Source organism: Drosophila yakuba, chromosome 2R (assembly GCF_016746365.2).
Source record: "Drosophila yakuba strain Tai18E2 chromosome 2R, Prin_Dyak_Tai18E2_2.1, whole genome shotgun sequence".
Lineage (NCBI taxonomy): Eukaryota > Metazoa > Arthropoda > Insecta > Diptera > Drosophilidae > Drosophila > Drosophila yakuba.
The window spans coordinates 6,894,125-6,919,925 of NC_052528.2; the positions used below are offsets into that span (position 1 = coordinate 6,894,125).

General features: G+C 43.7%; 1 protein-coding gene across 34 annotated transcripts; it reads right to left on the minus strand.

Annotated features, from left to right (window-relative positions):
• Positions 1–141: 141 nt before the first annotated feature.
• LOC6529515 (myosin heavy chain, muscle) lies at positions 142–20,996 on the minus strand. 34 transcript variants are annotated; one of them, XM_039373104.1, is made up of 19 exons: positions 20,903–20,993; positions 19,975–20,275; positions 19,214–19,357; positions 17,984–18,364; positions 17,848–17,911; positions 17,681–17,779; positions 17,356–17,459; positions 14,008–14,415; positions 13,032–13,202; positions 11,459–12,048; positions 9,066–9,183; positions 8,114–8,377; positions 6,366–6,575; positions 5,258–6,144; positions 4,581–4,659; positions 3,070–4,245; positions 2,097–3,002; positions 1,332–1,395; positions 142–891 (listed from the first exon to the last, which is right to left on the minus strand). In XM_039373104.1, exons 2-18 carry the CDS (start codon positions 20,176–20,178, stop codon positions 1,351–1,353), a joined length of 5,850 nt encoding a protein of 1,949 aa, XP_039229038.1. In that variant the 5' UTR covers positions 20,179–20,275; positions 20,903–20,993; the 3' UTR covers positions 142–891; positions 1,332–1,350. The 34 variants fall into 34 exon arrangements, with proteins under 34 accessions (XP_039229038.1, XP_015052112.2, XP_039229037.1 ...); XM_015196626.2 differs by lacking the exon at positions 9,066–9,183 and adding an exon at positions 9,676–9,793 and having other exon boundaries at positions 20,903–20,992; XM_039373103.2 differs by lacking the exons at positions 4,581–4,659; positions 9,066–9,183; positions 17,356–17,459 and adding exons at positions 5,011–5,089; positions 10,381–10,498; positions 15,458–15,561 and having other exon boundaries at positions 20,903–20,991.
• Positions 20,997–25,801: the final 4,805 nt, after the last annotated feature.

Here is a 25,801-nt window from a genome sequence, read left to right on the forward strand (position 1 = left end):
ACCCCTGTGGTAATTTCTAAACGTAAATGGAAAATCGGGAAAGTTTATCCACAGTTCTCAGTTAAACCATCAATTCCTAGATAAAATGTGAGGAATATATCCCAGTCGATTAATTCTACCACGGAAAATAATACACATTGGTTAAATTGATTTACATTTATTTTGTTCCTTTTTTGTATACTTTTCATTTAGTGTCAAGTGATGATCTTATCTCCCTATCACTGCTTGATAGAGTCTGAATTTAACATAAACATAAGCGCAGTGTGTAGCTCGTGTCGTCCGTATGTCTTGTCTGGTCTGCATGACAAACAATATTGGGAGTACATATAGAGCAAAATATTCGAACTGCGGGCGACATTTACCGGCGGACACCTCCGCGGGGCCTTCATTTTGACGGGGCTCACATTTCGCGATTATCATCTCATGTTGTTCGACTGAGAATCGATGGTTCTTTGATAGTTAGTTGGTTGAATGCATTTCGAGAGTTGTATAAAAATATATAAATACAAATACAAATACAGGTCCAGCGAGTAGTGTCCCCATGGCAAATGTCGCGCTTACACAATAGCCTGTTACTGATCACTTATGTATGTATGTATGCTAATCGATGATGATCGATTGTTGTTATATGATTTAATTTTTTGCCTAAGTGCATCTGGCGTTGTTGGTGGTTTGCCTCCCGTCGTTTTCGATATTTATTTTGTTATAGTTTTATTATTTTGTTTTTAAATTAAGAAATTATATTAAAATCATAAACATAATCATTATGAAATATCATTTAAAATAAATTAAAAAATGAAATGGCATTTAGAATTCGTTTTCAGGAGCAAGGTCGAATCGTGGTGGGAAGGCCAATCCGTCGAACTGTGGCCTAACGGACGTCGCACGGGGCTGGGGAAGAGAGAAAAATCAGTTGATTAAAATTAGTTCATGAAGATATTACATATGTATTCAATCATGCCGGGGATGGGACAAGTCGCCATGTTGGATCGACTGCACGGGATAGAACGATAACGAGTACGCCTAGTACTCTCTGAACACGTTTTTTAGTGCCAGCGAGTGGCGCGGTGAAATAACGATAACTAGGTTACGAAGTGAGCTAACGTAAATGCTCTTCGAGAGAGAGATAGAGTGTCTTACGAGTGTCGAATGAGAGAGGAGCGAGAACGCTTGACGAGTACGACAGCGAGACGATACTATGAGCAACGACAACGAACGAGTGAGCGAGACAACGAGATGATTGACTGACTGGTGTGCGTGTGAGGGAGTGGGAGGGAAGAGTTCCGACACAACAAGAACGGGTCAAGACGTGCACGAACACGTCCACTTACAAATGTTTCAAGAAAGTTTCTACTGCTCCAGCAGCGCGCTCTTGCGGCCCTTTGACGCTGTCGGCTGCAGTACACATGTACAAATACAGTTTATAATAATATAGTGGAAGAATAGTATTGTTTTTTCTCTTTTTTGTAAATAGTGGTAAAGAAAGCATTTCGATTGATTTAGCCTGGTGCTGCAGTTGGTTGCTTGCTTATTTATTTGCAATATATTTTTTTGGCATTTTGTTTGGTTTTCTGTCAAAATGAACGCATTCTTGGTTGGTATTCGATGAATTGTTTTTGATCCATTGATTTCTGATTGGGGTGGCCTCTAATTTATACATTTTTGTCTGCTAGCGAATGTCGTGTGATGCATCTATATTATTGTTATTAGTATTTATTTTATAATAATTCTTATAAGCTATAATTCTCTTTGCATGGTTTTGTTCTCTCATTATCGTAAATGAACCATAATTGGATCGCTATATAGATTTTTTATTCGATGGTGATGCCTCAGGCTTAGATCTGTTTTCGTAAGAAGAAGCAGAGCATACGCGCGCAATATGAAAGGGAAGAATATACACATTATTCAATAACTGATCCAGAAATAACGTGATGGAGATGGCGCTGATGCAGCAATATGAAGGCTCAGTAGTGTTCGATTGAGAGAAGTTCAAATGGGTTTTCATACATATTTACTTTTTCTCTGAGTGGGGTGGGTCTTAAGTGCTAAAGGGGTGTGATGAAGAAGGCATATGATGCCATAGTTCAGAAACTTACCGCTGGGCTGGCACCACGACCGACAGAACCGGCACGTCCCTTGGCGCGGAATTTGCTGATGGCCTGCTCGGCCAGATCGGCACGCTCCTCGGCCTCCTCAAGCTCCTGCTGAGCCTTGCGGAATTTGGCCAAGTTGAGGGCAGCGATTTCCTCGGCCTCCTCGATCTGCCTCTTGTATGTCTTGATCTTCTGTTGCAGCTTGTCGACCAGATCCTGCATGCGCTCGTGGTTCTTGCGGTCCTCCTCGGACTGGAAGCTCAGCTCCTTGACGCGACGCTCGGACTTGCGCAAGTTCTTCTGGGCATCGGCGTGCCTCCTCTGCTCACCATCCAGCTCGTTCTCGAGCTCGCGGACGCGCTGCTCCAGCTTCTGGATGGCCTTCTTGCCTCCCTTGAGGGCGTTGGCCTCGGCCTCGTCGAGACGGACCTGCAGCTCCTTGATCTGCTGCTCGAGGGCCTTCCTCAATTTCTCCTGGGTCTGGGCATGGTCCTGCTCAGCACGGAGCTCATCGGCCAGGCGGGCGGCATCGACCATAGCCTTCTTGGCCTTCTCCTCGGAGTTCTTGGCTTCGTTCAGGAGTTCGTCCAGGTCGGAGTGCAGGGTCTGCAGCTCGGACTCCAGCTTCCTCTTGGCAGCGGAGATGGAGGCGTTCTGGGCGGACACTTCGTTCAGCTGCTCGTGGGCATCGGCCAGCTCCTGCTCGGCCTGGCGACGGCCGCGATCGGCCTGCTCCAGCAGAGTGCGGGACTCCTCCAGTTCGTTTTGGAGGGCGTTGGCACGACGCTCGGAGATACCCAGCTGTTCGCGGGCATCGTCGCGGGCGCGCTGCTCCTCCTCGAGGGCAGTCTGGATGTCCTTCAGCTGCTGCTGGTAACGCTTGATGTTCTTCTGGGCCTCGGCGTTAGCCTGAATTGAAAGATAAGAATTAAGGTTAGTCGTTTTGTTTGGACGAGGCACTAGTTGTTGAACCTACCTTGTTGGCGTGATCCAGAGCAATCTCAAGCTCGTTGATGTCAGCCTCCAGCTTCTTCTTCATGCGCAGGGCCTCAGCCTTACCCTTGGCCTCGGCTTCAAGGGAAGCCTGCATGGAGTCGAGGGCACGCTGGTGGTTCTTGCGGGTGTTCTCGAACTCCTCCTCCTTCTCCTGGATGCGGCGGTCGATTTCCTGGCGCACCTGGGACAGCTCAAGCTGAGCGCGGAGCACCTTGTTCTCCTCCTGCTCAAGAGCGGCCTCAGCCTCCTCGAGGGCGGCCTGGAGCTCGTCCTTCTCGGCCTCCAGGCGCTTGCGGGCCTTCTCGATCTCATGGATGTTGCGGCCACCCTCACCGATCTGGTCGAGCAGATCCTTGACCTCATCAGCAAGGTTCTTGTTCTCACGACGCACAGCCTCCAACTGCTCCTGGCCCTCCTCGTAGGCGCCCTTAAGACGGAACAGCTCGGTGGAGTAGTTGCGGCACTCCTTCTGGGAAGCATCCAGCTCGGCAGCCAGATCGTCGACCTTGAGCTTCCACTCGCCGATGATCTTGTCGAAGGCCTTCTGCTTCTTCTCGGCAGCGTTGGCAATGGCGTTGGCACGGTCGACCTCCAGCTGCAGATCCTCCACCTCGGTGGACAGACGCTGCTTGGTCTTCTCCAGGCCAATGCACTTCTGGTTGAGGGACTCGATGGTCTCTTCGGCCTCGGCCAAACGGGCCTGCAGCTTCCTCTTGGCCTCCTCCAGCTCCTCAGAGCGGGCAACGCCATCGGACTCGTACTTGCTGCGCCACACCTGGGCCTCACCGTTAGCCTTGCTGAGCTGGCGCTGCAGATCGGCCTTGCCCTCAGCCTCCTCCTCAACCTGCTCGCGCAGATTGTCCAGGTCGTGCTCCAAGTTGCGGAACTTGCCCAAAAGGGTGGCACGCTCGCGCGACTCCTCGTCGGCCAGACGCTTGGTGTCCTCCAACTGGGTGGTCAGAGAGATCTTGATCTTGGACAGCTGAGACACCTGGGACTCGGCCTCCTCCAGCTGGCGGAGCAGATCGGAGTTCTCAATGGACAGCTTCTTCTTGCTGGCATCGAAGTCGTTCAGAGTCCTGTTGGTCTCATCCAGTTTCGACTGCACCTCGTTGAGGGTGTGCTGCAGCTGCTTGGCGATCTTCTCCTGGGCAGCCTATTGGTCGTTTAAGAAATGGGTATTCATTAGTTTCGGAATGGGATTGGCAATTTCATAATTGGTTGTACGTGTGGCATTTTGGTTTCGTGTCAAGTGCTGTACAAGGCATTTGGGGTTTAGTAGATCAAGCTTGGATATTACTTTAGTGGTGGTGGGTCGTTTTAGTTTTTATATAATCAAATCAAATTTTCTTTTGGGGTTCCGGTGTGGTTGCTTTGCAACTACGTTGATACTATACACAGATCTAGACGTGGCTAAACTAGAACTTTCAGCATTTAAATTTACAGCATCGCGGTGAGAGCAATAATATATGTAGAGATCAAATTCAATACCTTCTCGTTGGTAATGTGGTCGACACCGGCACGCAGGTCGTTCAACTGGCCGTAGTACTCGTTCTTCTCCTTCTCAGCCCTGGTTTAGACAGATAGATAGAGACACAGAGCAGAGGTTCGTATTTCACGGGTTAGTTCATGTTTTGTGGGGGATAAAGACAGATACAGATACAGATACAGATACAGAGGCGAGAAGCGAGCGAATTGCTTTCCTTGCGTTGAACCTTTTCAAAAAACCTTCCATTTTATTAGACAGAGAGAGATAGAGAGTTTTTGAGAGAGAGGGGGACACACAGCGTAGTTCGTTTGTACGTAGTTGTGTGGTAGCATATTTATTTGTTGGTTGGAACATGCTGTGTTCAGTGTGATTCTGTATATGTATGGATCGCTGGACGTCCGTGCCCGGGCGCCAGTTATCACGACATATTACCTTATCGCGACCCAGCTGATCGCAGGCGGTACGAGTCTGATTCAGCTCGTTGTGGCAAGTCTGGCGATCGTGTTCGGCCCTGGATTAGCAAATGGGTAAAAAGAGCAAAATATCTATTATGTTCGGTTCGGCAACCAAAGCTCTTCAAAAGGAGTCTAGACTGTAGTTCCTTCAAGATCTCTCTATCTCAATAGCGGTTGCACCTGAAAAAGCTAGCCAGAAGTCTAAAGGTATGAGCAATACTTACTTAGCCTTCAGCTTGTTGAGCTGGTCAACCTGCTCGGCCATCTCGGCGACGGCATCGTTGTGCTTCTTGCGCAGGTTAGCCAGGGTGGACTCGTGCTGGATGTTGGCCTCCTCAAGATCGCGACGCAGTTTGCTCAACTCAGCCTCACGCTTCTTGTTGAGCTCAATCTGGGCAGAGGTGGCACCGCCAGCCTCCTCCAGACGCTCGCCCAATTCCTCGAGCTCGCGGGCCAAATCGGCGCGCTGCTTCTCAGCCTTGGCGCGGGCCTGGCGCTCAGCCTCGACCTCTTCCTCGAGCTCCTCGATGCGGGCCTGCAGTTCCTTGATCTGGCGCTGGTGCTTCAGAACAACGACCTGCTCGTCTTCGAGCTTGGCGGTGATGGAGGACAGCTCCTTGTCCTTGCGCTGGATGGTCTGCTCGAGCTCCTTCTTGTTGCGCTCCAGATCGGCAACGGCCTCCTGGGTGAGCTTGAGGTCGCCCTCAACCTTGCGCTTGGACTTCTCAACATCGCCGCGCACCTTCTTCTCGCGCTCCAGCGAATCCTCGAGTTCGTCGAGGGTCTGCTCGAGCTTGGCCTTAACCTTGTTCAAGTGGTTGATCTTGTCCTCGGCAGCCTGGAGCTCCTCACCGGTCTTCTGGTTGGTCTCGCCCTGCATCTTCTTCTCCTTGTTCAACTTGTTGATGAGCTCATCCTGGTGGGCGATCTCGTCGTTCAAGTTGCGGATCTGGTGATCCTTGGTGGCCTTGTCCTGCTCGGCCTTCTGGACGTTCAATTCCAGATCCTCGATGTCCTTCTTCAGGCCAGAGATCTCCTGGTCGGCCTTCTTCTTCTGCTGGAACAGCTGGTTGCGGGCATCTTCCTCCTGAGTCAGACGCTCTTGGATATCCTAATGGAATTGAACAAAATTGTGCGGGTGTGTTAAGTGGCTGAGTAAGTTGCTGATCGGTCACTCCTAAATTTAGCCAAGGGCGCCGATGGCCAGAAATAGCAGAGCAACTTTCATGCTCGATTGCCTCTGATCAATTTTGCGTTTTCCGCTTTCGTGGCACTTGGATTTATGCCATCGCATAAATGGGATTTGGTGTATGGGATTAATGGGATACTTACGCGCAGCTGGTTCTCGAGGTCGTTCTTTTGGGCGGTCAACTTGGCGTTGCGTTCCTGGTAGTCCTGCAGGGCACCCTTCTCGCCGGACAGGGAGTCCAGCAGAGCGGTCTTCTCAGCCAACAGCTTGGCGTTGAGGGCCTCCAGCTCCTTGCGGACCTTCACTTCAGCGGCATGCAGTTCCTCAGCCTTCTTGGCCTTCTCCTCCAGACGCTGTAAGTCATTAGAGGCATTGGATGGGTTAGAAGGGATATTGCCGGAACTGATCTCGTCAGCCAGCTGGGGTTTTGCTGGTGGTTCGACGGCGCTTGGTTCGGGTTGAGGAGCAGCTTCTGCAGCCTCTGCTGGTGGAGCAGCTTCGGCTGGAGCCGCTTCCTCAGTGGCACTGGGTGTGGTCGATTCGGCGGACTTTTTCGTTTTCTTGGCTTTCTTTTCATCGGCCATGGTGATAAATCACTTTCTTTAACTCCTATTTAAATGGGAAACACTCTTGCGAGGGCTTTTCACTTTTGTCAACTACAATTGCAATTGCAATTCCAATTTGAATTCGTTATCTTGTTGCTAGCTATATTCTATGCCAGCCCAGATGCTTATGGGCTAATGCTCTTTTGCTCAGATCGGTTGGTTCTTCGTTAGGGGTTCGATTTTTTGTGGTACGCGTTACCGCGACGGCGACTGGTCAAATACAACTGGAATGGCTGCTGCAAATGCACTGGGCCACTTTGGCTATAAAATTAGCAAAAACGCCCCGATGCGAGCAGAACGGCACCAGAGCAGAGCAGAGCAGAGCAGCGAAATGGCAGCTGCTGCCACTTGGCATGTGTGTAATCGCCTTGGCTAGGAGGTAGCCATCATAATTCACGAATTGCTGGCATTGCTATTGCTAATGCTATACTGCGTTGGTATGGGGCCTATCAAGTCGCACTTGTGCGGCGGGACAAGCAGGTGTACCATCTTTGGGGTATATATATGTACATATATAGATCGGTTAGAAATATCGTGCGTATGGATGTACTATATGCATGGTAAATTACTCATCGGGGATCCGAACTATACGTGGGCATTCTCGGGCATTTTTTATTATTTAATTAGCAAGCTAATTGGCAAACTAATTGTGGCTCTTAAAAAAAATCCCCAGCTATGTGGCAGGGCCAAGAATAGACCTCACTACAAGTCATAATTTTCGAAAAATATTCATAAGCAAATACATTGTACGTGGGGAAGTGTATGGTAATGCGAGGGGTGAAGAGCTGTTGGATTCCAGCGAAGTGATTCGCCTGGGGAAAACAGAGGCCACATTTGGCCCGAAAGTGCGAGGAGATTATGACAGCGTCTATTTTTGGCTGCCCCAGCGATTGGAATCAGATCGTATCGATATGTTCGGGCAGCTGGTAGTGGGTGGGTGGTTCGGTTCGCCTGCTTATGGGCCCCTGGTGCAGGTATTAAGATGTGTGCTTAATTAAGCGCAAGAATTTCGTATCGAAACAATGTTTATGACCATTGGCTAAAATAAGATTGAGTTGGGGATTTGATTGCTGCTTGCAGCTGCCCCAGCTCATCCAATTACCCCAGACAGTGACTAAATGGAATAGACACACCAGGGCTACATCAACGTGTTGCGGTCACCGCATGATTGTCACCAGCAACTGTACTGTCCAAGTTCATCCCCATCGAACCACAAGACGAGTGCACCAAGACCCCAGACCCAGACCCAGCCTGGTACGATCTCATTCGGTTGGGGAAATACTCACGGCAATCTCATCCTCGATGCGGCTGACGTTGAGGAGGGGCTTGACCTTCTGCCACAGTTTGTACCAGGGCCAGGTACGGAGCTGCAGGTACTTGCGCAGATTGCGCTGGACAACCTTGAGGGCGACGCGCTGTTCCTGGAGCTTCTTGAAGCCCTTACGGGAGAGGTAACCACGGGCCCAGGCCTGCATCCAGGACATGATCTTGCCCAGACGCTCATCACGGAACTCCTCCATCTGACCCAGGACACCGGCGCGGAAGAACACCTGTTTTTTTCATTTAAAGGTTGGGAATGGGTTGGGGGAAAAAATAGGTTAGATCTCTGTTGGTTCCATCTACTGAAGAGCGCGTGCACTAAGCGGAACCCACACTGTTCTGGGAGCTTCTGGGGAAACTCATTCAGACGGCGGAGGTTCATTCATTTTTTTTTTTGGCCTATGCTTAAGCGGTTCTTCAAAAACACTTTTGGACAGGTTGAACTGGGATAGATAGAGGATGGATGGTACAAACAAAAACAGAACAGAAAGGTACATCAACTCACACATACAAACAAAATAACATCTATAGTTTTAGTATGGCGATGCAAATGGGATTAGAATTCAGGCAGATGAAAACACTCAGATGAGACTAGGAGAGGCAATATAAAAGTCTAGATCAAGCAATCCCTAGCCAAATCATTGACATAAGCTGTGTACTAGCAGCTGGAAAAGTTGTCAGGATTGGGCTAGAAATGAGAGTTCTGGAATTTATATCTGTGCAAGTGTGCAAATGTGGAGGTCTAGATAATATCTACCGATTGGCCAAAACCTCAATCAAACCCTGACGAATTCGATGAAATTCGATAGGGCTTGAGTCGAGTTAAGCAGTCAGGAAGACATTGTCGAGATTGAAGCAGTAGAGTGCAGATGATGTAGTTCGTGAATGAATGTTTGAGATATATTGTCGGTCATATACCTTTGTGTTACCCAAACGGTACTGATCTTCGGGCAAATCGATAAACTTAATGATAATTTCAGTGGCCTTTTTGTCTTTCTCAACGCCCTGCAATTGCTTGGGGCACATGATCTTGTAGCTGTATGGGGGTTTGTAGTTTGAAGGTTTTGTATTAATTAGTTTCAAACGATTGGGTTAGTGTAAGATGGCATACAGACTAACTAATTTTGTATTGGTTTTGGTGGGGTTAGATTAATCAACTAATGACTAGGAAATAGTAGAGTTACGTCTAGGTAAGTTACTACTAATACGGATACACCAATGAACTTTTGGGTTGAGGGACTGTGGGTTTCTGTTTCTGTTTGGGAAGGATCTGTATTGATGTATTGTGTGTCCTTCTATTAACTTATGCAGACAGAGAAATAGAGAAAAATGTCATGCGAACAGAGTGTCCCCGGTCAAGACTCTAGGCTTTTTGCTTAGTTTGCCTCTCGACAAGGTCCAACTCCATGGGTGTTTTCAGTTTGTTGATGCAAAGTGTGAATGAATGTCTGGACATCAGTTTTGGAGCCATAGACAAAAGGAGTTTTTGAAGTAATCAAGTGTATAAAGAATGTTTGTTTGTGCGTGCCTTTGTGTTACCCAAACGGTACTGATCATCGTTCAGTTCGGTCGACTCGATCAGAACCTTCGTGCATTTCTTGGGATCCTCAATACCCTTGATACCCTTAGGGTTCAGGATTTGGTAGCTATATGGTCACATATAGATGATGATAATCAACATTAAATGATACTACAGTATTCTATGTATCGAATTATGGTTTAGTACTTCTAGCTTATACCTTAGGGTTAGTTACAGTTGATCTTAACGAGAAAATCTTCAAAAAGGAACTTCTATCATAATACTTTCGAACCCATGCTTTGGGGCTTTACGAGTGTTTAGGTGTTCGTGTCTACATGTGTGTGTGTGCGTGTTGGAGTGGGATTTCATATCATATCATTTCCGGGAATGGGGAGAGAAGTGCTGAACTGAGCGCCCTTAGTAGAGTTATGTTGCTGTTTACCTAAAGGGCGCCTAAAATCTGTTGGATGCTGTATTGGTTTTGTATTTCTTTTGTGGATGCTTTTGACTCGTATTGCCTCTGGCTGGCTTTTGAGATACGAGTGAAGTTCAATTGTTTTGTATTGAGAAAATTGGATTCGAATACGAGCTGTGTGGTATTCGTCAAGTGTGAAAGGGGTATATTTCAAATCTACTTATTGTGGGAAGGAGCAGAAGAAAGAAATAAGTCCAAAATGCATGAAAATTCTAAACGAAATTGGAACGTTTATATGCCTTGGTGTGTCCAATGCGATACATATCGGGATCCAATGAGGTGGATTCCAAAATGATGGATCCACACTTTTTGGGATCATCAACGCCAACAATGCCAGCTGGGTTCAGGATTTGATAGCTGCAATATGGAAATATTTATACCATCGTTCCCACACGGAACAGTTGTGACTTATCAACCTTTTTTTTTTTTTTCTGTGTGTAAAGTGTGAATGTATATGGGTATTTTGAATTGGGGAGCTCTCCCGTTGAGGTTTTCTCGAGCACCGTATCAAATATTATTGACTACATGAAAATTCTATTGAGCCATCCACTCATAAGTGTTTGTTTTTGCAAAATTTTGAAGTTGTTTTGCCAGATTAAGCTTAGGTAAATAAATATCTTTCTCATGCCTTGGTGTGACCCAGACGGTAAAGGTCTTCGTTCAGCTCGGTGGACTCGATCAGAACCTTGGAGGCTTTCTTGGGACAGTCGAGGTCCTTAATGCCACGGGGGTTCAGAATCTGGTACCTGTCAGGATGTAGAGTTCGTTTTTGATTCCATACTCAGAACAAATCGTGATTCACACAGTAAGCCTTAAGACGGAGATACACCTAAACACAGCACTGAAACTGGAATTGATTTCTGGCACGGTACATGGTACATACAACGAGGATCAACAAGTGGGGATTCAATTGAAAGATACACTAGTGATACAATTGGAGTGAGTACATTCGCTTGCATACACAAGGTGGATATAAAAAAGAACATTTTATGCGTGCGTGCCTTGGTGTGACCAATGCGGTACATATCGGGATCCAGTCCGACGGCTTCCAAGCACTTTCCGGCAGCATTCTTGGCCACCTTTTCGGCCGCCATGATGGCAGGAGCCAGAATCATGTAACTATAGTTGAGTATTACAATTCATACGTTAATAGTCGATCATAATTAATAGATTACTCATAAAGCTAACAGGTGCATGTAGAAATGACCGAAAGTGCTGTACTATTACTATAGTAATATATCTGATCTTGAACTAAGTGTCTAAGTGCTAGAGTATTAATTATGTTGTAAGCCTAAAACCCCCGCAACCGATACTTACCGCATCTTGAAGTCGGGGTACATCATCCTGTTGGGGAAACCCTTACGGCAAATACGGATACCTTCAAGCACACCGTTACAGGTCAGCTGGTGCATGACCAAGTGGGCATCAACCACGCCAGGTTGCTTCATCTCGTTGGGAATGATGCAACGGACGAAGTGAGGCTGGGTAGAGCGCAGAGTGGTCATCAAGCTGTTCAACTGCTCCTTGTAGGCCGACGAGACGGTAGCGAAGCCACCGCCCTTCTTGCCACGACCTCCCTTGGCCTGTTCACCGCCACCCGACTGTCCGGCGTGATCGGCGAAGATCTCGATCAGCAGCTTGTTCTGCGACTTCTTGAACTGGTCGACAACGGTGTCGTTCAGAGGATCCTTGTTCTTCTCCAACCAACCGGTGATGTTGTAGGACACACAACCAGCATAATGGGCAATGGCGAAGTGGGCAGCCTGCTGACCGGGCTTTGGAGGCTTGGGCTTCTGGAATGGAGCCGACTTGCCCAAATGGGTGTTGGTCAGCTTCTCCGAGAAGGTCTGATCGGTGGCCTTGGGGAACATAGACTCTTCCTCCAGGATGGACAAGATACCCATGGGCTAGTGGTAAGAAGAGGCGAAGTTTCATTCGTTAGTTTCTTCGAAGATGCTTCTGTGTGGCTAGAGACAAATTTTTTCTAGTAGAAGCACGCATTTAAACTAAAGTAGCGTTTTAACATTATACATTATATAAGCGGCATATCGCTTCACTAAGACGACTTACAAAACACATTAGTACATAGGACTTACCCCTTACTATTTTAGTGGTGAGTCGCAAAGTTGCAAATGCATTAACTGTTGGTGCTTGTTTAGCTTAAGGCGATCTTACGACTAGGTTAACGGAAATTAATATCGATTAGATTATAATATATTAGATCATTCTTCAAGGTGCACTTTAATCGCAATTGTGTATTATTGTGTAATGGTCAGCTTGGGCTATCTGCTCTGATAGATAGTTGTGGCCGTGTCTGTACCTTTTCGATCAGATCAATACACAATTGCAGATCCATGCCGAAATCAATGAAGGTCCATTCGATGCCCTCGCGTTGGTATTCTTCTTGTTCCAAAACGAACATGTGATGATTGAAGAATTGTTGCAGTTTTTCGTTAGTGAAATTGATGCACAATTGTTCGAAACCGTTGTACTAGATTGAGGAACGGAACAATATGTAACATAAAGATAAAGCGGTGTTAATTTGTATGTTGCTTTCAATGTTTGACTTCGTTGGGTTAGTTACTTTCGGTTTTCCCTCGAACTCTTTCTGGGGATTCTTCATTCTGGAGAGGCATGACATGGATGTGGGTTTGTGTGCTTATAATATATATATATATATATGGAGCTAGAAAACGCTTATGGGCGCACTTCTCCGCATGACTGAAACAATAAATATATATGCTACCCCCATCTGGGATCATCAGTTTTAGATGATTTGCCATTCGGGGTGCTGAAAACTTTATAAATAAACTTATTCATATATGTTGACAGAACAACGAGCGATGGCGGATAATTTTTGGCTAGGAAGGTTGGTTGGGAGGAGACGAACCTTTTCAATAAGATCGATACAGGCCAACAAGTCCATACCGAAATCGATGAAGGCCCAGTCAATGCCTTCCCTCTTGTATTCTTCTTGCTCCAAAACGAACATGTGATGGTTGAAGAATTGTTGCAACTTCTCGTTGGTGAAGTTAATACACAGTTGCTCGAAACCGTTGTACTAGATATCATATTTTGGGGGAAATGGTGCGGATTGATGGGATGAGTACATATTCAAAATATTTCAAACCAGTGCTTGGAGATGGGGCATGCCAAAAAAATTCCCTGACATTCAGAACACACTCATTTTACCTGAGATCACTGTGGCGGAAACCTATCCGCAGATTTCGATTCATATTGAAAGTGCTAAGACATGACATAACAAACGAAAATAATTCAGTGCATTTTTCAAGTGCACACAATTCAAAGTACACAAAGAGAAAACATGGAGTGATTTGAATCTATTAAGCACCTTTTCAATCAGATCGATACAGGCCAGCAAGTCCATACCGAAATCGATAAAGTCCCAGTTTATACCCTCCTTCTTGTATTCCTCTTGCTCCATGACGAACATGATATGGTTAAAGAACTGCTGCAGTTTCTCATTGGTGAAGTTAATACACAATTGCTCGAAGCCGTTGTACTACATTGGAGTTGGGAATATTTACAATTTATAATAGTGCTCTAGTAAGGTAACTACGGATAGTGCTGCAGTGTATCTTTGTATTGTTTTGTGGTGTTTCAGTGCGAAGATAGGTTGCACCTATTTTGTTCCCCGAGTGATTCTGAATCGGAGTCTGAATCCCTATCTAAATCTTTAAGAGACGTGTTAGCAGGTCGGCTGGGGATGAGATAACCCAGTCATAAAAATATTTTGGGCTAAGTCATCACCAGCTACATCCGACTGAAATCCGCTAGAGTGACCACGAGTGAGCACCCTGAGAGGATTCCACTCGGACCATGTCCCCGATCCGTCCGATACTCACCTCGAAGATCTCAAAACCAGCAATATCCAGTACACCAATGAAGTGCTGACGCTTCTGCTGGGTATCCAGAGTCTCGTTACACTTCTTCACCAGCCACTTGAACAGACGATCGAAGACACCCTTGCAGAGGGCACCGATCGAGTTGGTGACCTGCTGGACGTTACGTCCCTGGGTGACGAACTCGTTGCCGACCTTGATGCGGGGCTTCAGCAAGTTCTTGTACAGCTCGGCGGTATCGCAACCGAACAGCTTCGACACACGGCCACCCTCCTCCTCGCCGTCCTGCTCAGCCTGCTCCTCGCGACCACGTTGCTTGAACTTCATGCCACCCATGTGCATGACAGCGGCGGTGATCCTGTACACATCCTCCTTCTCCTGCTTGGTGAAGCCCAAGATGTCGAAGGCTTGCTGTTGGTGGAAAGGTTTTGTGGCAAAAACGTGTGGAGCTTTAGTAAGGCATCATTTAACTTCCTTTGGTTAGTCAGCTTTTATTGGCGTTATTTTCTGGGGTTTGTTTTTGAGCATTTTCTCTGTGGATCAGTGTAGCTTACATCTAGTAGATCATGCAAAACATGCTTAAACGGTTTTACTATAAATTACAAAAGATTTCGTATCGAGCAGCGTTATGGTTAGTAGACCTACGGGTGCTACTGATAGCTAGGATTACCAGGTGGCTTAAGTATTCCGGAATCATTGGGAAACGCGTGATTTGCCGGGTTGCTTAAACTCTAACAAGACAGATGAAAAGTATAAACTTTCTGTGGGACATACTATTGGTTTCATAAAAGGTTTACGTGCTACATTTCTCAACCAGTTTGGCGAGGACGGCTCTCGGGTCAGTCTTTGGCCGTTGTACACTAAAACTATCATAGACACAAAGGATACAATCTTGAATTTGTACATAGAGTCGCTTTTGCAGGTACAAATTACAGGGGTATTCACACACACTCTTTTCTAATTATAATTAGGAATATCTTAGGATAACATGATGCATTGACATTCCAGGCATAAAGTCAAAGTCGAGTACAACAGAATCGTCGTAGTCAGGGCATTCGTATTAGATACATTTACAATTGACAGGACATCGGCTCAAAGACCGATTCTTAGGATGCTTTTTCGGGCAAGGGTTGCGACATTCGCCATTCCATCATTCTTACTCTCTAGAAGTTCCATTTTCGGGATCGGATTTTGAAACGGAACTTGGGTAACGGAAAAAAAACATGGAAAGAAAAGATAATCACAAAACACTCAAAAAATATCTGTTGGTTTCGATGTGTTTGGTGGAGTTCATCGGTTCGTGGGTTCCTTGTCGTTCAGACGTTACCGATATTGGATGCATATATAAACGGAAAGTGTCTATATGTCTATGTGTGTGTGCTCGTGTGCGTGTGGGTGAGGGTGTGGGTTTTGGGTTTTGGGGAAGTGTGTGCTTCGTTTGGCGACCACTTACATCTGCAAGCTGGAATTCCTCACCGTCATCCATGTTGGGTACAGTTACTTTACCCTGGGATACGTTATAGTAGTCGTAAATGTTATCGGAGAGGAAGCACATGTCTACATACACATAGTTGGAAAAGAGGTTTTTCTTTGGTTTAGCAAGAAGAACATAACTTATGCTCTAAGCCTAGGGTTTCAAAACCTTATTGCACATGGGCCATATGCTTAATGCTGTGTGTTTGGTGTGTGGAGTGTTTGGAGTGTTTGCAGTGTATGTGTCAACGACTTGGACATTATCCTTGTGCAGTTTTTCTTTGCCAGGAGCAGGTTTTTATCTCGATCTATCATTTGATGGCATTCAAATACAACCCGGTGTCAAGTGAGAAATCGAATAGGACTTAACTGTACAGATTCAGTGCTAGGTCAACAGAGATCATTCCTGCTCCCAGCTGAGGGATTTGGGTCTATTCGGTGGCTTCGGTTTTGTGTATGGTACAAGCGGAATTTTGGATATGGCATTGTGTTGCAAGACTACGTGGGAAAAAAACTGGTAAGAATGTATAGAAAGAGATGTAGAGATAGAGAGAGCAGTAACTCAAGATAATTCCGGAATAACACTTGAAAGTTAACCATATATACACAGATGTCATAGCCGTCACTACATAGAGCGAAAGGTCGATATGATCGTGCTCGGATCATTATCAAAAATCATCAGTGGAGTTTAATAAGAAAAATTGAATACGTAACACTGGTATAGAAGATATCTTTTTACAACAGTTCCGAGCTGGAGTAGGATTTGATTTGGGAAACACTGGACCTGCACTACAACTTACGTCAGTTAACTCAAATTCTTCCCCATCGTTGACACCGGGAATCCGAGTTTTGCCCTGGCAAATGCCGGGATAATCACCAATATGTTGGCCCAGAAATACCATCTCTAATTTACGCGAACAAAAAGACTCGATGATATGGCATTTAACTTAAATAAGGGGATATGTGTTTGTGTGAAGGTAACTACACCCTACCTACACTATCATAAAATCTGCCTAAATCACATTATTTGGATTAAGTTAATTAGGTTCTATATTAGGTTAGGGGTTATATTTTCTGTTTATTGGCTTGGCTAGCTTGGCAGGCTTTGTGAATTTTGAATAAGACCAGGACATGAAGTTTAGGACATGGAAAAGCGTACATATATATGTACAGGAGTATTCATATTGGACAACATTGAGTGTACAACACCGAAGGGAGTTAAGAGGTATGCGTAGTATGGGTTATGGTTTCGAAGGTAGTACGATAATGCAGATAAGTAACCATGTTCTGTATGGCCTTACATCCACGGCGACCCATTCCTCGCCATCGTTGACGCTGGGTATGGTTGTTTTGCCTTGCGAGACAATGCGATAGTCGTAAATGTTGTTCGAGAGCAGACAGTATTCTTTATAGATATTCACAGAATATATATGCGAACAACATTGTACGAATGTTATGAAAGGTGCAGTTGTATGTTGAGGTATTTGGTGGAAGGTACGTGGAAGAGGTAGAAAAAAGTTGATTTTATTGAAGGGGCTTGAATATAAGTTAGTTGGATATGAAATGGGTTAGTACTTTTGTTGGTAGGGGAGGGGCGGGGGTCTCAGTGAAAGCTTTCTACTATGGGTATCCAAATATCCGTTCCTTGGGATGTTTCGTGGCATAGTATTGGGCTACAGCTAAGCGGATAGGGGGTGGCCTAATCCATTTACGATACGATAGCGGTACGCAATAGTTAACCAACTAGCTATAAATTGCTCTAAAATAGATTACGATAGTTCAAATAGTAGTAGTTTAGCCAAATAAGTAATAAGTATCTAAGTGTCAATCAACAATATAAAAACGAAATTTAGAATCAAATAAGGAGAGGGCAATTACATCGGTGAGGGAGAACTCCTCAGCATCATCGATACTGGCTACAGTGACCTTGCCCTGGGAGACAATGTGGTAATCGTAGATGTTATCGGTCAACAGACAGAAGTCTAGACAGATAGTGTGTATATAGAAAGTACTTCGATTAATCTATGGAATCAAGTTTGAATGGGTTCGTATGTGAGTGTTTCTAAGTGTGTGGGTTGTGTTTTGTGTTCGTGTGAGTGTCTTGAACCTAAACCACAACTAAAAGATATTTAAATAGAAAATAGAATTTCTCTGATTCTCTGAATGGAGGATGTATGGATGAGTAAGTGAGACGTTTGTATACCTTTGACACCGGCAACGGAGCCAGACATGATCTGGTAGAAGATGTGGTAGGAACGCTCCAGGGACTGCTGGGAGATGACACGGGCCTTCTCGAGCAGATCTGTAATGGTAAGAGAATTACGTTAGTGTCCGGATCAACATTCACTGCGCATTAAAGTGACAACTTACAGGTCTCGATATCAGCACCAGCCAGTTTACCAGTGGGGCCGAAGTGGATACGGATGAATTTACCCTGGTTTGCAAGGGATACGTTCAAATTATTTCATTTTCCGCATGGTGATCTATTAAGTCGGGGAATACTTACGAAACGGGAGGAGTTATCGTTACGCACGGTCTTGGCGTTACCGAAAGCCTCAAGCACAGGGTTGGTCTGCACCACCTGATCTTCCAGGGAGCCCTTGCTCTTGGCGGTCTCATCGGTCTTCTTGGAGGCACCGACAGTGGCGAAGTACGCAATGACCTTCTTGGTGTTCTCAGTCTTTCCGGCACCAGACTCACCGGTGATCAACATAGATTGATTCACGTGGTTGGTCAACATGTCGACGTAGGCACCGTCAGAGATGGCGAAAATATGGGGTGGCACCTCATTACGGCGCTTGCCACGGTACATCTTAGCGCAACGGTTGGTATACACGGGGTAGCGCTTGTAAGGATTGATGGCAACGCAGAAAAGACCGGAGTAGGTCTGTTTTTCGCCAAGAAAGATGGGATAGAAGTTGCTTGTTAATATGATGGAGATCTCTGCGTGTATTAATCTTTGTTAGAATCGTTGGAAAGTTAGTTTTTTGTGGATCAGACGATTCCGAGCACCTCCATGAGTCTTGTAGTTTTTAGCAACTGTTTCAGTTTTAAGTATTCAGTTTACAGTTTTCGGAGTGCTCGTAATCGCTCCATAGACAGAGGAAAGATTAGAATAAGTTTTTCTTATAATTACGACTTTTAGTAACAGTTTCGGTTGTCTTTTGGTCTACCAGTTTTTTGGTGTTCGGTTTTGTGTTATAAGTAAATAAAAACTAACTACGATGTTTCAGGATACTTGTTTAAAGTTTTTTCTGTTTGGATTGGGTAATGATTGATGGCCTGCTTGTGGGTTTTCAGCTCGGCTTTCTTTGTGTGTTGAGAACCAATTCTTGTGGCTTTGAATGTGAGGTGTGTGTGCTGTGTGTAGAACCGTTTAATTTCCAGTTGTGCGGTTCATCCGACTGGACGGCCAAGATTCATTTTAATACAAGCTGGATTAGTGCATACGTCACAGGAAGTGAGGAATTAGCTGGGGTTATGTTTTTTCATAGGGCTAAAGTGTGTTTCAAAAGTCCGAAAAAAGAGCCAATGACAGAGTTAGCAGTCTACTCAATTGCGTTAAATTCTTTACGGCCATGTTTGGAGACTAGTTGCAGTAGAGCTCTAATCAAATTTTGGATAATTTTGAGATGTTTTTCTTTTTCATAAGAGTGAGTGATTAGCGGTAGATAAGCGGTTGGGTAAGAACATAGAACGCATACTTGTGTGCCACCCTTGATCGGCAATTACTTACGTAGATCAGCTTGTTGTAGTATCTCTGTCTCAAGTTATGGAGCACAGAGGCATCGTTAAGGTATGTCAAGTTGGACATATCCTCGGCTTTTTCGTATTTCGGGGGGTTCACTTGCTGGAGCAGATCTTTCTTTAAGTCTCGTGTCTGTATACCATTTTCGTTCGATAGTCGGATTCAGTTCGATTGGTTATGTTTAGTTATTGTACAACATTTGTTGGTTAGACGTTGGGTTAGCAGTTCGTTTTTGAGATTGAGATTGAGAGAGAGAAGAAGAGATACCCATACATTAGTGAGTTTCTGGCAGTACAACACTTACGTAGATGAGCTTAGCATAGTAACGCTGACGCAGATTGTGCAAAACGCAAGGAGTGTTAAGCACGGTCATGTCGGCCATATCTTCAATTTTTTCGAATTTTGGTGGATTGACTTTTTCCACCTTCTCGGATTTGATATCTCGTACCTAATCGTATATGTAGGCGAAATCTATAGTTTCATTCCAATATTTGTAACTACATTTCAAGCTATTGAAGTGCTTGTGGTCATGCAAAAGTCCCAGTCTTATGCTATCCATTGAAAAATCCCTCTTGTAGTACCAAAAAGATTTCTTCAGTGGATAACAGCCGACTAACACTTGAGGTTCACTCTGAACTAGAAACTTCAATAACAAGCATTTCAATAGCTTGATATATGTTGCTTGATATGTTGTTTTTTTTTGGTCTTTTTTTTTCGCTGATGAAGCCTGTTGTAGACGATGACTTTACCTCTCCACCCTGCAGACCAACGGAGACGATATCGCCCTTGGTGGCCTTGATCTCACCAAGGAGATAACCCTCCTTCTCGTCGGGGATCCAGCACGACTTCTTGGAGTCATAGGGTTTCGATTGATCGATACGCCTTTGCTCCAAAGACACGAACAGGTATGGGGTGGGATCCTCATCCTCCTGATTGGCTACTGGCTTCGGCATCTTGCTTAAATTTCGTTTAGAAACTTAAAAACTCGAAAAATAATATTGGGACTTTTCAAAATTTCTTTGTTAATCGCGTCGTGAGCCCAAAACTTCCCTGTAAATATACAAGAAAAAAATAGTATTTATTATGTGGTTTTCAGGCAAGCATATTATTTTTGGAAATTGGTTCGATTTTTGGATTTTGTGCTTTTGACCCATTTCGACAGCAGCAGCAATAGCAGACACTACAACATTTGTACGCGTGTGTGCGTGGATAGGATTTCGAAATTAAATTTCGATTTCCAAATATGACCATTTTTCCCGTTTCGCGTTTTCGAAATTTCCGTTACCGTAACCGGATATTTATTTATGTGTGGCTTTGATTTCATCTCACACCTCAAAGTTAATTAGGTCTGGTCGGTGCTTGTGTTGTTGTTTTTGTTATAAACAGACAACAAGTGAATTGTGTGGGTTGTCGCTTAAATATAGATCACGGATCCGATTCGAATATGTATATATGTATACCACTTATATATACATACATATATCAGAATGCTATGCATATATACGAATTTTCGGGGCGTTGGTATTTGTTACGTAACGCCGATTTTCATTTAGATATTTGGCGTACTTTCCTCCAGGTTTTTTTTGTGAGATAATCTAACATACTATTGAGCTCTTAAGTACGCACAATACCTCTTATTTACAGTTTATAGGGAGTTAAACGGTAACCACAACTCACTCACTGTAGGAAGAAAATTAATATAGCCGTTAGGATCGCGATTTCGATTAGTTAAACTACTATCTCGATAAGTTGTTCTCATACGAGCAATTCACGGGATCGCAATGATTCCTTTCAGTAAACTTCGAAGGCGGAACGATTTTCGACAATCTACGCTAAATCGACAATCGAAAATCCGATTCGAACTCGAATTGACGCGAACTTTTAACGAATGCGTTATTTTTAAAATTCTCGAAAATATTTCGAAACTAAAGTCACATAGATATTCGTCTATATGTAGTTCGTGGTTTCGAGAAGCTTTTTGGCTCATGGTACCACCACATGGCACATATAGACATAAGCTATATGTATTGGCGATCTCTTTCTAATGTCTTTGGTTATTTTTAAAACATATTCGAAATAATTTCGCCCATGTATATGAGCCGACAACGAATTCGAGTATTCTAAATCTATTTTCTATTTAATAGCATGCCACGCATATGTCTCGGCCACACACACAGGTATTTGTGTATGAAATCATTTCGCCAGTAATTCGAAATGGCTATTACAGCATTTCGAACTCGCATCGATACACGAATTTTTCTTTTGATGAAGTAACAGCTAGCTGTCTCTTTCTGACATTTAAATGATCTATATGTTGTAGAATTTTTTAAGTAACCGTAAAATGATACGATGAATTAGTTTTAAGTCAAAATTCGCCGTGAGAAAGTAAAGAAACTAAAACGACTATAGGTTATGTTAAGTAACTGAAGTACTTTCTAACGAAAGATGGTTATTTGTAATCCAATTCAATTCGATAATCCGAGGTTCGGTCAGAGTCCGGTTCACTGTTCTTATTGTCACAGAGTTTTAATAGATCCGATTTCGCTAGGATCTTAGTTAAGGCACAAACACACACTTTTTGAAATTTCTCGATTTTGTTGCATATATGTATGTATATACGAGGTATAGGTAGTAATAATTATTTTAGGTTTATGCTTTTTGACAAAAAGGTCAAATTGTTGCTGCTGCCGCTGATGCTGCTGCTACCGCTACTGCTGCTGGGTGGTAATATCCAAAAATCAGAGATCGCACATCAAAGGTGTTGCACTTACGCGCTCGAAAGCCGTTCTGAACCGTGCAACCGGTAAACTTGCCTTTTATACGGGGCAACTTGATACCCATGGATCCCGTAAGACCCCGAAAGCTTTTCGATTCGACGATCGGTGTGCGTGGCGCTGTTTCTGTTTCGGCTTTTCTTGCTCCCTTTTTCGGTCTAGCACTTGGCTGCTCTGATTCCTCTTCTCTAGCAAGTGGGCATTTCTATGGGGGATTGCGGGGTGGTGGACGGTATATGTGCGAGCATATGATGCAATCAGGATCGTTGCGGAATCGAGAGCGGAAAGCTCCTCCTCACACGATTGCGATTGCGTGAGCTCTCTCGCAATTCTCGCATTAGTCAAATAGTAAAATTCATTTCAATGACAACTTTTCCGCCCTGAGGCAATGGCAATTCTTCTCCGCCAGAATCCCCCGCTTTTTCTTCTGGGAGCTTTCTTTTTACTTATTTCACATATCATTTCTAGACGCACACATGTACATATATGCTATGGTGGGATCTTTATTTGTTTTTCTCGGTGATCATTTTTCGCTTTTTGTTCTGGTTTTGGTTTTTGGTCACCTCAATGCCAATCCGATCTGGCACTAATGTGGGTGGAAAACAGGGGCAAAGCAAGAGATCAGGCGGCGCTAGTTAGGTTTCCTTCTAATCTGCGATCACTTAACGATCAGTGGCAAAACAGCTGTTCTAGGGGATCGATCGTTTGCTATCAACGGCCCATACCATTAAGACCTTTAAACATCCATCTGGTCATGGGTCAGTTATGGAACGCAAAACCCCGATCCTTCGAGCTATTGATTGATGATCTAGCCCAAGGATGTCGCCTTAGAAAACTCATGCCTGAAAAAAGTAAAGATGTGAACTTCAAAATAACATCGATGGGCCAGAACATGCGAGCATTCCCAACGCAAAAAATAAGCAAATAAAACACATAGTTGAAGAGATTCTTTAGATATAGATAGATAGACAGAGAAATGCCACATCAAATCAATGTAGTCGGCGTCCTTCAGAGCAATGCGATGCGAAAATCTTTAGCTTTCAATGCTAAAGCCCAATACAGATGCGGTTGCAAATACGAGTGCATTATGAAATTCGTGTTGTAGCGATTTGTCGGGAATTTATCAAATCTATACCGCCGACAAAGAGAATTATGATAAATGCCAACAGAATTGAAATGGTCCTCCCTCTTACAACGATTTCAAATTCCGACACAGAAATTACATGAAAAATGAATATACACCCACTGCAAGGTATTCTACAAATACTTTTCGTAATGTGTAGGTTCGTGTTGAATATTCAATATTTAACAATATTTAACATTATTGTGTAGCGGAAAGGGAATACGCAAAAAACATCTCATGAATTCGGACAAAAACAACTTTCAAACATTTTTTGAGGAATATTTATAGTTTGTATAAGTTTTCAGTTCTCATTTAAGTGTGAGTGATTTTTCCTTTATATTCGGGGCATGGTTTGCTGTTCTCTAGTCTTTTCTCACATATAAAATTATAATACATTTTGCTACGTTTCTGAAACAAAATCTGTGACATTGTCGACCAGAATTGTGGGCAAAAAGACGAAAACATAAATTAAGCATTTTAAAAAGTTCCCAGAAACAACAATCTACAATTTAGCACCTTACAATAAATTATTTCGGGATTATTTGTTGTACTTTTGCAAGCCAATGAGTAATGTAATATTTTAATATTTAATAAAAAAGCATTTAGTAGCCATAATTTTTGTAATTATTCAGTTATTCTAGATGCTTCACTTGCACTCCTCAAATATTTCGAACGTAAAAAGCGAGTCCCATATTCTGCTCCCAATTTTTTGTTGACAATCACAAAAACATTTTCGTTTTGAGTCATTGACGCAAAGCAATTTTTGCATTTTAGTGTCAAGATGCTGGCTTCTTCTTGTGTATTTTGGCACTGGTGGTCCCCCACATTTTTCTACAGGGTGGTGGAGGGTACACGAGGCAGCAACAATTATTGCTTGCAATGGGCTATCTCAAAGATGCCGCATCTCTGCGATGTGCGAGGTCCTCCTCCGCACCTGCACCACCTGCACCACCAAGATCAGCACCACCCAAAGTCGCTGTCAAACAGAAGACACTTTGAATGGCGTTTTTTTCGGTTGGTTGTGACACAAACACAGATCACTGGGAACTACATACGTTGCGTAGCCATAAAGTCGGTTAGTGGATCATTTGCTTTACTTAAAGGCTCTTGCTCTTTTGCACAACCGATCATAAATCATTATCAGCGATGGCAGCTTTAGTACTTTCGACATACTACTGTATGTAGATACTTATGGGTCAAGATCATTTTCAAAGCAGTCAAATCTAACAAAATTAAATATTTCGCTACAAATACTTGAATAATATTTCTTATAGTTCAGGCATTTCCTACACTTTTTTAAATTTAAGTTAATTCAAATTGGATTGGCAACTGGGGACCTGCTATGGTATAAAACCACCCTAACATTAAATAAATTGATAATTCTCCTGTATAAAAATAAACCTTGCTTATTTATTCAATTACAAAACTTTATTTCTGTTACGCACTGTATCATACCATTTCAATGTTGTTGGCTTAGATGTGTCTGCATATGCAGCCTGGTTCGAATTCCTCCCGCCCAATCAGTTTCCCTTCATGATATCAGTAACCCTGCCCGGAATTTTTTGTTGGTATGATATTCCCTAAATATTCTGCACAACCAATTGGTTCACATATAATTAAAATATTTTAAAAACGCCAACCGTGACCAAAATACATGCATAGTCTATAGATAACTCTCGTCTAAATGCATTGGAACCCATCCAAATGGTCGACATAAAAATATCCATCGTCGGCCTGTTTCCTCGCCATCCCCACATCCCAGCCCCCAAGCCGTTATCCCTAATCCTCGAGCGCCCACCAAGAGACCGTCGGTCAACGTCGTGGACTCGGCGGCATCTGCATCTGCATCGCATCTCTGGCGCACCGATCCCCTGCCCATGCCCGCCACATCCAATTCGCGAGAGATCTCTCTTGGTTTCCCAGAAGACTTGGCGATGTGGAGATGCAGTGAACAGCGGGAGGCACTTGCATACATACACACGTTGCCAGGTACCACATGGCATGACAAATGAATGAATACTTCCTGCATTACGTGTGGGTTATGCAACAGAGGATCTGACCGTCCTACGGAATATCTGGTAATTGAACGTCTCGTAAATTTATTATCCAAGTGCTCGGCCAAATTGGCATTAGCACTTGCAACTGTCAATCCTTAGGATGCAGACTAGTATGCAATATGACTTTAGATGTCGATCTTCTGTCACTTCATTGTTCTTTGATCGATCACATACGCAAAAGAAAATGTTCACAAAATTCGACTTAAAAGATTTAAACTTTTTTCTTTTTTCAGAAATAATATTCTGTAAGACTATAAAACTTTAAAAACAATTTCGAAATTACGAATGTAGTTGGGAATTTAAAACAAAATACTGACATAATCGGGACAAAAAAACTTGGATACGCGTTACTCAGCCAAAGTGGGAAATTACAAAAACTGGTTGATTGAAAAAATATTTTAATTTATTTATATATACAAATTATAATTGTTTTACAAAGGTAATAAATAATTACAGAAAATTTAAAATAAGTATTTATATCGAATGACCTTCCGCTACAAATGAAATTTAATTTAAACGTTTAAAATAATAATATTTCCTTTGAAAATAGTAATAATCGATTTAATCAGCTTAAACTGACGAAATTCGAATAAATATTTTAAAATTTTTTTAAAATAATTGC